At 39.1% G+C, this 14,669-nt stretch overlaps 1 protein-coding gene across 5 annotated transcripts in view; it reads right to left on the bottom strand.

Moving 5' to 3' along the window:
• Nucleotides 1–14,669, bottom strand: part of LOC126335308 (uncharacterized) — a 328,273-nt gene that overhangs the window by 72,807 nt on the left and 240,797 nt on the right. For all 5 annotated transcript variants that reach the window (XM_049998445.1, XM_049998442.1, XM_049998443.1 and 2 more), the window contains one exon: nucleotides 13,378–13,524. In XM_049998445.1, coding sequence (XP_049854402.1) covers nucleotides 13,378–13,524 — 147 coding nt within the window. The remainder of the gene's footprint in view (nucleotides 1–13,377; nucleotides 13,525–14,669) is intronic.

Genomic DNA, 14,669 nt, shown 5'->3' on the forward strand with positions numbered 1-14,669 from the left:
TAAGGTACGGTGGGGGCATCGCACCAAAAGGCAACCTATTATACTGAATACAATCTGAACACTGTGTTCAAGATTAGTATCTCCAATGGATCTTCCTCAAGAGACAACTGAAAATAGGCCTCTGATAGATCTATCTTTTATAGAATTCATCTGGATAAGGTAATGGATAGGAATCAATGTCCACTTGAACAGTAATGGTTTGCTTAAAATCACCACACAAGCAAAGAGAGCCCCCAGGCCTCTGACCACCACTAACAGTGATCCCATTGGGTCTAGGAAATGAGAGGCAAAACTTGTTGCTGCTCTAGACTATCTACAGGGTGATAATTATTGAACTACAGAAATGTAAATTACTTACAAATTACAGTGTGCACACACTTTATTCAACATGTAAACATCATTAGCAATATTTGGATTTAGGTTGTGACATGTTCGATATGCCTGCCATCATTGGTGATGATGTGGAGTAGACAAATAGCTAAATTCTGCATGACCCGCTGAAGTGTTTTCAACTCAGCAATGGTTTTGGGGTTATTGCTTTACACCTTGTCTTTAATATAGACCCACAAAAAGGATATGTATGTGTTCAGGTCTGGAGAATATGGCAGCCAATCAAGGCCCATGAATGGCCTCTGGGTACCCCAGAGCCAGAATGCAGTCCCCAAAGTGATCCACCAGGACATCAAACACTCTCCTGCTTTGATGAGGTCGAGCTTCATCTTGCACAAACCACATCTTGTCGAAATCAGGCTAACTTTGGATAATGGGGATGAAATCATCTACCAAAACCTTCACGTGCCATTCAAGGCACTGTGCCATCACAGAATATAGCATCAATTATTCCATGACTGGACATTGCCCACCACACAGTCAACCATTGAGGGTGAAGAGACTTCTTGATTGCAAAATGTGGATTATAATTCCCCCAAATGCGCCAATTTTGCTGTACTGTGACATTGTCACATGCAAACGGCTGACAACAACATGTGTATGTGCATACTAATTCCCATCATGCCCTGTGGCCAACCGTACAGTTTGTATGTCCTAATGCAAAACACTCAGAAGTTATGACAATCTTATTTCACACATTTCAGTAACTGTCACCCTGTTATTCAGTATTAAACTCATGGCCAACAGAACTGGACTTGCTGTTGGCTTTAAGATAATGTGGACTTGGAATTCAGCTGCTATCCCCCAAAATAGGACAAATTATATCACCATCAACACAGGGTGTTGACAAGCTAAGAGACATAATGTAAATCCAAAAGTGGAATTTGTATCAAGGCCAAATACATTATGAACTAGCAAATCTACCAGTACCAAAAATTACAAATGACCATCAGTTGCACATGACCTAGATGTGGCACCTCGTGGTGGCTGTAATCCCACAACTTTGATTGCACTTCATTTAGTGAGTGTGTATAGTATTTAGACTGGTTTATAACTGAGATCAATCTGCTGTTCTTAAAAAGAAAAATCGCTGGAATGTCTAGCACTGCTGCCAGCATGTGATCAATACCTGAAATGTTATTTGAATTGACTGTGGTCACTGTCTAGTGCCCACCATGCTATTTCATACGTTCATGATGTGACCTCTACAAAAACACTTATAACACTCATACTCACAATGTGGACAATCTCATACGGTATCCAAGGAAAAACAGTTTGGGCAACTAGGACACAAAGTGTACTGCTGCAAACAATGCTTCGTACTAGCATGGAATTGTCAAGAACATGGCTGGGTGTCCACAGATGAGTGGAACGTGTTTATAGCTTTCAGGTCTCTTACAGAATCCAAATGCACCATATCACTATGACTCTTGGCCACAGGTGGATTGTCCACACCTGTTAAAAAAAGTTTGCTGCACTGCTTACAATATTTCAAAGCCATGTGCAATTCACAGCTCTTAAAGAAGTGAGGGGTTAGACTGTCTTGGAATGTGTGTGTAGATGTCCTTATCCAGGCCTGAATAAATCCTACATCACATACTAAACTTCCTGTGTATGATTACCATGCTCAAAAGCGAATTTACATTTTCAGCTCAACCCCTGAAATCTAAGATGCATAACTTACAGTGTCTGATTTGTTATGTTGAAATAATTCTAGCCTTTCTGCTACCACATGCATTTTGCAGGAAAAATACTTAGAAAATAAAGAGATTTTTGTCAGATAATGGTAACAATTGATCAGAGAATGAGACTACTTTTGAACCACAGAATGTAACTGAAGAATCGTACACAGCAAAAAGATCCATTAGCGATCAGGACATTTAATCTCCCTTGCCTGAAAATGTAGTGCTAGGCATTTTTGCTACATTTCCCAGTTTTGTTGAACTCCATTAAACAGCTAAAATGTATGGTTGGTTGACAGTACTTGTGATTGTTGCAACGGTGAGCTAGTTAAGTGCTTGTTCAAGCCCTGATGATAGTTTAGGTGTTGCCGCCAAAGTTCAAGAAATCTGGCATCCATGATGGTGATTGGTGTATCAAATCTGTAACAGCCTTATTAACAAAGTTACAACACTTAGTGAAGGCCAACAACATTTACTGAACACAACTAACTTGTAACAACAAATTAATATTGCATATTGGTACACAAACAAACCAGCAATAGATCTAAATGGTTCATTAATCTGAGCCACAATAGAAATTTACGTTAGGTGCTTCCTTATTAAGTTGAATAAGAACGTGGACGATAAATAGTTTAGACAAGAAGAGAATAGAAGCTTTCAAAATGTGGTGCTACAGAAGAATGCTGAAGATTAGATGGGTAGATCACATAACTAATGAGGAAGTATTGAATAGGATTGGGGAGAAGAGAAGTTTGTGGCACAACTTGACTAGAAGAAGGGATCGGTTGGTAGGACATGTTCTGAGACATCAAGGGATCACCAGTTTAGTATTGGAGGGCAGCGTGGAGGGTAAAAATCGTAGAGGGAGACCAAGAGATGAATACACTAAGCAGATTCAGAAGGATGTAGGTTGCAGTAGGTACTGGGAGATGAAGAAGCTTGCACAGGATAGAGTAGCATGGAGAGCTGCATCAAACCAGTCTCAGGACTGAAGACCACAACAACAACAACAAGAACCAAGCACTACTTAGGCAACAAGTACATGTTTAGTAATCAAAATGGCAAACGCAAGTTCATAATTCATAGCATTTTGAACACAGTAGACAGTCATGGCAGTCCAGAATCCACAGGCTGAGGCAAGTCAAATCGCAGCAACTGAGGAAGAGACCCCTTGAGGCAGTGTTGTGTTTGCTCACTGTGGATATTCATGTGACTTTTGTGATATCAGTAGTGCTTGTAACAGAGCGAGTTGGGAATATTCTATTTGTGACTACACCACTCCTCCATCTCTAATAACCTTGATGTTGATGGGATGTTAAATGCTAATCTCCTCCTTCTACACTCCTGATGAGCATGTTTCCAGAAGTCTCCCAGTCGTGCACAGGAAGCTGGACATCACATAGTGTGAGAGCAAATAGAAAGAAATTTCCACATGGGAAAAATATATTAAAAACAAAGATTCCAAGACTTACCAAGCGGGAAAGCGCCGGTAGATAGGCACAATGAATAAAACACACAAACACACACACAGAATTTTGAGTTTTCGCAACCGGCGGCTGCTTCGTCAGGAAAGAGGGAAGGAAAAGGAAAGATGAAAGGATGTGGGTTTTAAGGGAGAGGGTAAGGAGTCATTCCAATCCCGGGAGTGGAAAGACTTGCCTTAGGGGGAAAAAAAGGATAGGTATATACTCGCGCACACACACACACACACACACACACACACACACACACACACACACACATATATCCATCCATACATACACAGACACAAGCAGCCGCCGGTTGCAAAAGCTCGAAATTCTGTGTGTGTGTTTGTGTGTTTTATTCATTGTGCCTATCGCCTATCTACCGGCGCTTTCCCGCTTGGTAAGTCTTGGAATCTTTGTTTGTGTGTGTGTGTGTGTGTATGTGTGTGTGTGTGTGTCAGTGAACAGTACAGGATGACTTCACACAGGAATAAGCATTGGGAAACTAGAAGAAAGACAGACTGTGACATGTGTATGCCAGCAGTTTGGCATTTGTTGCACATGCACAGGGAGCATTCTGAATCACAGGCACTGCTGCCTGATGGGGGAGAGAAAGTTGAATATGGCCAACTATAGTAGCAGATGATTACTACCTTGTGTTACATCTATTTGGAACCCATGTGAAACATCAGATGCAACTGCAGCCACTTTAAACAGGACTACAAGGCACACCAGCTCATGCTCCCCAGTGGCAAAGAGACTGCATAGGGCTGCTCTGTTCCAATGACTTCTGCACACTGGCAGTACCAATTCTGATAGTGCTAAAAGCACAGGGACTGGACCAATGAGGAGTGAGTTCACATGCTCACATGAGTAGTGATTCTGGATGAACCCTTCTATGGCAATAGGTGGCAATATGTACTGCACCCAAGACCACTGCTGAACATTATCATTTTGGTAGTCCAGATGTTATGGTGCTGGAAGACATAATTCTGCATGGGTGTACCGACATCAAAATACAGTACACTCATCAGCCAGCGCTACTACAATAGTGTATTTCTTCCCCGTGTGTATCTTTATTCAGTCTTTATTCAATTTAATTTTTATGGATGAAAACATGCAATTGCATCAAACAGCACATCTGGAGGATATTCGAAAAATTGACTAGTCTGCCCACACCCCCAGCTTAAATAGCATGGAGCATGTGTGGAATGTGCTGGGAGGATGTATTGCAACATGTCCTCATGCACCAATGACCATCCAGTAACTGTCAATTACACTGGAGGCAGAATGGAATGCCCTACCACAAGAACTCATAACCTATCACTGGGTGTCTTTCAGTTACTTCTGTCCTATACTGTAAGGTTTCTTTCAATGTATGGTCTATGTTTCATCTAGCTGTGTTACTTGGCATTGAGAGATCATGTTAAAGTTACTTTTATCTTAAGTTTTGCACAACAGTATACTTTTTCTAGTGTGCACTGCCTTATAAAAACAGTAAAGTACCTAGAAGGGGAGAAGGAAATGATACAAAATGTCACAATTTCAGAGGGTATGTGACATTATTTCAGTGATTAAAAAATGGAGTCAAATTTGGAAAGAAGGGGAGAGTTCCTGTCGAATTAAAACTGTGTGCTGGACTAGGACTCAAACCCAGAACCTTTGCCTTTCACAAGCAAGTGCCCTACCAACTAAGCTACCCAAGCATGACTCATGATCCATCATCACAGTTTTACTACCACCAGTACCTCATCTCAGAAGAAGGGGAAGGAGACCAGACAGCGAGGTCATCGGTCTCATCGGATTAGGGAAGGACGGGGAAGGAAGTTGGCTGTGCCCTTTGAAAGGAACCATCCCGGCATTTGCCTGGAGCGATTTAGGGAAATCACGGAAAACCTAAATCAGGATGGCCGGAAGCGGGATGGTTAGGTATCAGACAACAGTTGTCTGTTTGAAACCCAGCTGCAATGATGATAACTGTGTGAAAAGTGTGTCATCGATCCCATGGGGGAGACTGACTGGGCAACGATGTATACCCCTACCATGCTGACAACCTGCTCTGCTAGCCTAGAGGTGTATATATATGGCCAAAGAGGGCTGGCTAATAGAGAAGACGAGTAGGCCTACTGCTGCATTCTTTGGTACCACTGAAAACTTCCTGAAGGCTGGCCACTGTCCAGAAAACAGGGTCACTATTGAGGATGCTGCCATTGTGGCACAATGTTGCATTGTCTGGCTGTGACAGGGTTGCCACAAGTTTCTCCAAGTGACATTCCCTGATATTTTCCTGATTTCCTGACAAGTTTTAGCATTTTTCCCTGACAAATTTACAAATTTTGAAATCTCAAAAACTTGTGAGGGCTTCTGTATTTCTTCCCCGTGTGAGTAAAAATATCAAGTACTAATATCAACATCTTTCATAATGAACTGTTTTTAGATGGAGAAAACATGCCAAGTGGTATACGTGTTTCATTAAGACCACTGTTGTTATTTTATTTCAATATAACGAAACACATTTGATGACAAAACTACACATTTCCTTTGGAGTTGCAAGACACATTTAAAATACCTTCACTGTTTTCAGAAATAGCTTCAGAAAAAAGTAGGTCTCTTTGAAGAAATGTATAAGGCAAGGAAGAGTTGTGTAAACCAACATTATAGGTGACTGGCAATGAAATGTTGGTTCCACTATGTTTGTTATTGTCATTTATTACCGGCTGTGTTTGTCTATTATTTTACTGGCATTGTGTGATTTTTCTTTCAAGGAATACATGAGTACATAGCACACAAACTACCAGCGACTGCCACAATTTTCTTCTTCTTATCATCCACACTTCCTAATATATAAACTACTTTCAAAGTGCCAAAATGTACTAAAATAAATAAAATATCTATAAAACACTGCATTGTACAATGTACTTGCAGTGAGACAGTGACAATCCTTGAAATCCATCACCCATGGCCTCTGGCCTGCTGAGAAGCACCACAGACCTGGGTCCAGGTCCATGGATAAACCACAAAAATCACCACAGTACGTCACACACAGACAGATCCCGTCTGCGAACAGATCGGTGGGACTAGATCTGATGGGCAGGGCCTGCACATTAGTGCGAAGTGATGGGCTTCAGATCGTCAGCCCTGATCCATTAGAGATACCCACAGAAATGGCCTTTGGTTTTGGCCTGTCATGTAAACTCACTTGTGGGACACCTATTCACGCATCACAGAAAGCATCTTGATGTAATGAGGCTGAGGTGATCAATCCACACAACAGATAACTTGTGTGAATTCTCTTTTAATGGACCTCTTTCTTCCTAAAGTTTCACAGTCTATAAGTGAGATCGTATTCAAGTCCTACTCCTTTGTCCACATGGTAAAGTTAGGATCTACTGGATGTTCAGATTTAAAGTTAGACGGAGGTCATTAACAAGTACGAACAGTGTTGGTACTTAGCTTTTATGATGATGGCTTTGTTATTGTCATCATAGTATATATTGGCTTCGTTGAGTCTAGGAGTGATTCAGCTGAGAGGTTCCCATTGTTTTCTTTATTTTAGGATGAGACTAATTGGTTTTTATGGTAACATGTGGTATTTTGTCTTTTAGGGAAAAAGAGTTACTTTAGTTTATGCACATCACTATTTAATTAATCTTCTCACATTTACCAACACCTCTACAGAAATATAAAAAGAAACTTATTGTCTTCCACCAAATGTACAAGCAAGTGTCTTCTGTCATATATATATATCACAACCTTACCCACCTGACACTAGTGATAAAAGACCCTCGAACCTCGTGTTCCAAAAATACATTTTGTACCGACGAGACCCAAGACAACAGTCTCTTCAAATTGTTAAACTCAAAGCCAAAGACAATTTTTACACAAAATATTATATGTAAAGAAATTACAGAAATAAATAATTTTAAGTTTCTCACAATTACAAATTTGTTTCGGAACATTGGTTTAAATATGGAGGAAAGCACAGAAAAGGCTAGCTAATGTTTTCTGCATGCTGCAAGGTTATGCTAAATGGTATATAAAATGTGCTTTGGAAACTATTATCTGTGGCTCAATAGTAATAAGTGGTGGGCACAACTGCCACATAAACAAGGTTGAAGTGTATTAAGACAAATATACGGAATCTGACAGCCTTCAAATCAGACAATGAAGTATCGGTTACTTCCAAACTATCTACTGTAGTGAGTCACTGTAAAGATGATCACTGAGCCTCAGACAGGCATGTAGAAAAGACAATCACCACCTCAAGACTATATTTTCGGCCATAGATTTTGTCAGAAGATGAGAGCGCACACACATTCACACAACCACTCAGACACAGCTCATACACACGTGACCACGTCTCTGGCCACTGCGTCTACAGTCTCTAAGAATCATATCCAAACAAACCATTCCTCACACCACCCTGCCTCTCATCAGCAGCTGCTAGGCTAGTGGCAAGAACTGGTGGCAGCACTGCCTGTCAGTTGAGGGGATTAGTAGGAAGGTGATGAGGGAGTATGGAAGTGGTGTATGCTCAGCTGCTCACAGCCAGTGATGATACTTCACATCTCAGTAAACACACCATTTCATCTACTGAGACAAAAACAAGATTTTTACAGTGTTTTTTCCAAATTTCCCTGATATTTCCCTGACACATTTGAAGTTCCCTGAAATTCCCTGATTTCCAGAACTTGTGGGAACCCTGTGTGACTCATGCTCTGAATATGGCACTGCGCTCCTGTCTTGTGTTGATGCATTTCCTCCCTCCCAGAAAAAATAGTGTGGTAGGCTGGTTTCCTGCTTGGGAAAGTGGCAATAACAGAAGCACTAATATATTATAGTTGTGTACACTTTGCATTCTCCTTCCCAAATCAAGAGTAAACACTATTAAATAACCTACACTTCTGATCCTCTTTTTTTTTTTGTATATTTAAACTATCTTGCCTGTCTCATAGTCATATAGTCTTTAGGTTTTGTTTTCACTGCCTGATTTCAACTGTTTCTTTCAGATTGGTAAGCAGTTGTGAACTCCACCTCAAAGCAAGGCATATGGGGGTCTGGGAGGCAACATGTCATTGTAACCTTGCTACCCTTATCCACTTTAGCAAGAAGTTCCTTGACATCACTAATTCCAAGGAACTAGTAAGAAGATGTGTGTGATAAAAACTTCCCATAGTGCTGTGCCCTATGTTAACACATATGTAAACAATTCTAGGTGCACTTCCAGTGCTCAAACTAAACCAGGCTTTTTTGATTTGCACAAACTTATCTATATGCACACTACCATATTGTCTTATCACTATTTCAAAACAAATAAAGACAATCAAACAATGGATACTACAGGTTGGAATATCAACAATATTAGGAAAAGGACAGATTGCCACTCACCATAAAGATGACCCATGACAGGCACAATGAAAAAACTGTTACACATTATAGTTTTCGGAAAAAGCTTTCTTCAACAAAGAAAACACACAAACATTCGCACAAGCAAGCACAACTCATGCACATGAGTGGAATGTGACTGTCACATGAACAGTAATCTGGAGTGGGACGGGGAAGGGGAAGGGTAGCATAAAACTGGGGGAGGAGGGGGGGGGGGGCTGTTGTCTGGCAGGGTGTTCAGGGACTAGAGATCACCTGGCCAGGTGCAGTGACAGGAGGTGAGCGTGTGAGGGAAAAAATGGGGATTCAAAAAGGAGAGGAGCAGGGTCAGGAAAAAGACAGGTGGATACATTGGCAGAGGACGGCACACAAAGAATGTGATGGAATGTGAAAAAGGAGGAGGTAATACGATGAGGGGTGGAAACTGTTGGGTGGAGGGTGGGGGGATATTAGGTTACTGTTGTTTTGCTTGTTGGTATTCTAGTTGCTATGGGCTTACTTATAAATTGTCATTTTCTAAATTTGTAGTTCTCTGCTGCTATTTGAGTTTACATATTGTCATATTTTCATTTAGAGCCGTAGGCACTAGGAAATAGAGTGCCTAGTAGAGAAAGAAGGACGTTTCCAATGTATTCTTCCATTTGAGTTCAATGGTGGGATGACAGCAGCAGAGGCACCCAGAAACATATGTATTGTGTATGGAGAAAACGTCACTGTACAGAGCATGGAGGGAAAATGGTTTTCTCATTTTAAGGAGGATTCTTTTGACATTATTGACTCTTCATGTCCAGGAAAACCTTCAGGGTTAGATAAGATCGTTCACATGCATTAATCCATAATGATCCATATCTGTGTACTCGAGAACTGGCAAATGTGACGAACTGTGATAATTCCACCATTGTGTGGGTAGGTTCAGAAATTGAGTGTATAGTACTGCATGCTCTAATTCAAAATCACAAAAATCAGTGCGTCACTTCTTCTCGCTGATGAACAACACCGACCATTCCTATCCTTTATCATCACTGCTGACATTTACTGTCAACAACTGAGACGTCTTGCAGATGCAGTCCAAGAACAATGACAAAGAAGACTGCATGAAGCGAACTACTCCACAATAACACCCACCCTCATTCTGCTAGACTGACAAAAAACACTATATAGGAATTGAGTTGGGAATTCATTTACACCCACCTTAGTCACCAGATCTTGTGGCCACAGATTTTCACCTTTCCCATTCTTTATCAAATAACCTTTGACGAACTTCCTAACCAGAAGAAAATGCGCACAAAACATGGCTTGATGAGCGCCTCAAAACAACAACTCCTGCAGTTGCGGAATCGAAAAGTGACCTGTGCATTGGCAGGCTGTTATACATGGAAAATGGAAATTAAGTCCCATGCTTCTTGACAGAGCGTAGGGGAACGATGCGAGAGACCCACACCGCCGTAGTGGGCAAGGTCCTAATGCAGATGGTTTGCTGTTGCCTTCCTCCGACCGTAATGGGGATGAATGATGATGATGAAGATGACACAACAACACCCAGTCATCTCTGGGAAGGTAAAAATCCCTGATCCCGTGGGAATCAAACCCGGGACCCCAAACTCCGGAAGCGAGAACGCTACCACGAGACCATGAGTGGTGGACCTGTTGTAAATAATGAAGGAGAATATGTTACTGATGACCAAAGTCTCTGTCATGTGTATCTCTTGTGTTTATTAAGCTTATGGAAAAAAACGCTACAAAATTTATGCTGCAACCTAATATTATTAACTAACATGTAATAAGCTCATATTTTACCATATTATAATTTTTCATAATAATATGTTTCTAACTAGACACGGTGCACAAAGCCTGAGGCTGCCTCTGTTCAGCTAGCAACATGTAACCATCTAAGTGACAACATGTTATCAGCCAATGCCCAACAGTCTAATTGTAACTATCTGCGTCAGTCTGTTCACATCAGGTTATCAGAATATACAATTACTAAATCAAAGCCCAGCAATGAACTCAACAACAATCTATATTTCATCACTGTTCAGTAATTGGAAACATGACCACTATGATAACTCACACTTAAAAAATCATGTATTTCTTAGTTAATCAGTGCTGGATTGTTTAAAATGTTCAGTTCTTCTTCACTTGCCCACCAATCACAATTGGATTTTTCTGTTAGGATTGAAATGCCGCTCAGCTGCTCTGTTTCCACATTCTTCTGCATATGCTATTACTCTCAATTTATAGCCTTCATCATACAAATACCTTTTATTTTCTTCCATGAAGAAACCAGCTAGTAACAAATTTATTGTACTGTTACCGACAACACAAATCATTCTCAATTCAAATTCACTGGCATCTTAGATTGCAATGACTCATCATAGGCTGGACAGCGTTCTGGGTTTGCGATGGTGGGGTGAGAGGGAAACACTGTTAGCAAGGTTGTGAATCCAAACAACTCATGTATGTCGCGTCAGTCCACTGCTGCTGCCAGCTGAATCCAAAGTTGCCAAATAGAGATATGTTTCTCATGGCATCGAATATACAATCATTCTCAAGACTGGCAGGAATTCTAAATCATTTTTATATTAATTTTAAGTATATGAAGAACATGAATTTTAGAGGCAATTTTTCAAAGAAAAAAATGTGACTTATTGTCTGCAAAATATGGTATCAATAAATATGAAGTCATAAAAAAATAAATCTTGTGCTGGTGTGTTGAGTACTTTCTTCTACACACGTCAATCATTGCTATTAACACCAAAAGGACAGTTCAAGACAACAGGTTGCAAGACTACAAAAGTCAAAGAACCAGGTCAGTAAGCTTACAAGCTCTTGTTGCAAGTGCCCTCATCAGACATGGGAAACGTTACATATATTGATACATCCACATCTTCCATTTGCAAATCTAGTGGGGTTACTAAACAGTTCACGTTCCCATTCTAGTGCCTCTTTGTCACCACCATGTTGTTGTGGAGCACAGTACTAAGTATGAGCATCTGTGGCTGTCACAGTTAAACAATTGGAGGTTGACATCAAGTAGGGATCATTTCTTGTAATGAAGAATATCTCTGTCCATTATCATATTTTCTACAATCTCCTTTACAAATGTAATTGTCTTAAGAAGGTACATAACATACATGGATAGTAAATTATACTGAATGAAACTGTCCTTACTTGATTGATCTTTACGTGAATTACAAACGATTCAAACTGATTTCTTTTAAAGTCTGAATGCCTTATCAATGTTGCAAATGTAAGTGGATAAATCAATAGCAGATTTGCTTTATGACAGGAGGAGTTATAACAGTTGTGAGATGTTTCAATAGGTAAGTGCTTGGAAGGAGTAGTGACTTAACACCACCCACCACTCATCCTTTATGTGGCACAGAAACTAGAGAGATTTTCAGCCATAAAAATCTTTAATTACTTTCAGTAAGTAAGTTACTAGAAAATAAATAACAATGTCACAGCATAATAATAATTGTAAATAATATGGTGATAAGCCATGGAAACAGAGGACAAGAGAATACTAGAATGAATACAAAGCAGCATGCAGAGTAATGTTGATGAAAGAATGTACAAAAGACAAGAAAACAAAAGCTAGTTATTCAACAGACATGCAACATTTTAGTCTCATCTCCCATGATCCTGAACTAGTGTATTTAAATATGAAACTTATAATTTTTCAAAATAAATTAGTTTATACACAGATAGCACGCAGAAACTTTATTATTCTTAATTACTGTAAAAATCATCTGTAACACAGTACCTAATTTGGGAATATAATGCACTAACAAAATTTATAGCACTCCAGTTAAGTTTAATTAGTTTTGAGTTCTATACATGTATGTATTAACACAAAGAAATAAGTTATTTTAATAATGTAAATTGACTGACTGTAACATAATTTGTTGTGAATGTAAGTATTAGTATCTATGCATTTATAAAGCTCATACTGAAAGAAATGTTTACACTGTGTTGCTCATGACTTTCAGTATGAGCCTCAGAGTATAAATGAAGTGTGGGAATTTCCCATGAGAAAAAATATAAGAGCCGTTTAATATACACTATAACTACGAAATTGGTGCTTTTAAGTCTAAATGTTTCTGTGAGTAACCCAAATTAATTCAACACTTCATTGTAAATGCTTTTAAATAACAGCCAACCATTCCCATTGCTATCATTGATAACTCAATTCAGTTCGTTCAACTAACAGAAAACAGTGGTGTCAGTTAGTCTTCTGTCTTCTCAGCTCTGTTTTACATAACAATAACCTTGCAACATCAGTGCTTTGAATGATTGATTGGTCTCTCCTAACACTCCCAAAATCATTTAATAATCACTTCCAACAACCTTCTTAAGAGATTTGTAAGAATGCTAAGACATTTCTAGTATATTCTAAAGAATACATTAATATTTTCAAACTTCATTTGATACTATAGATATTTGTATTTTACCTTCCAGTTTTTGATATCCTCTTCACAAGGTGCATGAACCAGTTCCTTGTTAACTATACGTCTGAATCCCTCTTCTTGATCAGCAAATTCATATACTACATTTGAAGTGGAAAATGGCGCTGCCCCTGTTATCTGGTTAGATGATTTCTATAAATATGAAAATGCACTCTGTATTTCAGAAAAATTACAAAAACAAGCAATTCCCTTATACTCTAAGGAACAAATTACCGTGTTATCAACTATTTATGTTACTATGTACTAAATTTAATAGGAAAGCCACTATCTTGAAAAAAGCCGTTGTTTATTCAGTTTCATACAGCTGTTCTCCATCTCAATCTGCTAATGTGAGTAGGAAGGTGGATTGTTAATTATTGTTTCACATTACACTGAGTCTCTTTTTCTTGTTTATGTAATATGGGAGTCTGATGAAGGTAACTTTACAACAGAGCATACAATCCCACTATAACCATGCACAATATTTACATGAAATTTATTTTTGTTCCTTTTAATTTTTGAAGGTTCTACTTTCTGCTATATCCTTTGTGTTTGGTTTAGGTGAATAAATATGAGGGTCTTATTTTGAATTTTTAATAATACAATGAAAGAAAACATTTATCGCAAAAATCATTTTCTCAAAATATTCATCTACAAAATTCATACACTTTTCTCTATGTTCAGATAAATTCCAGAACTTTATTTTTCCACTCTTATGTTGGCACAAAAAAAAGTGTGTGTGTGTATGTGTGTGTGTGTGAGAGAGAGAGAGAGAGAGAGAGAGAGAGATGGAGAGAGAGAGAGAAAGAGAAGGTTTTAGGAAAATTCAACAGCTTCTTGAGCTGATTAAAATCACTGTCAGTGCAGTTTTTAGTTTGCCTGATGTATGATAGAGAAAATAAGTCTTTACAGAATAAATGCAGTGAATATGGGAAATAAGACTTTCGTCTAATGTTTTTCTTTACCAAAAAATCAACTGTTTTACATACTGTGACATGATGAAGTCTGATGTGATGTTTTTGGTTGTTCTTCATGATTTCATTGATGACTTGTGGCAAACAAAATGTTGTGTACCAGTCAATTTTAACAGTTCTTCAGCCTTCTAAAGGAAGAGAACCAACCAACCATTTTTGAGTGTTGGTTTAAACCCGCTGGCATTAACCTGTTGTTGATCTTTGGCCAGGCTGCAAAAAACTTCAGAGATATCTTTTTCACAGATAAATGTTGACGAAAAATCAACCAGAAGCTAACGGTAAGCCACTGCCTCTGCTGTCATGTTGTACACAGCATCAATGTTT

This window comes from Schistocerca gregaria, chromosome 2 (genome assembly GCF_023897955.1).
Source record: "Schistocerca gregaria isolate iqSchGreg1 chromosome 2, iqSchGreg1.2, whole genome shotgun sequence".
Classification (NCBI taxonomy): Eukaryota; Metazoa; Arthropoda; class Insecta; order Orthoptera; family Acrididae; genus Schistocerca; species Schistocerca gregaria.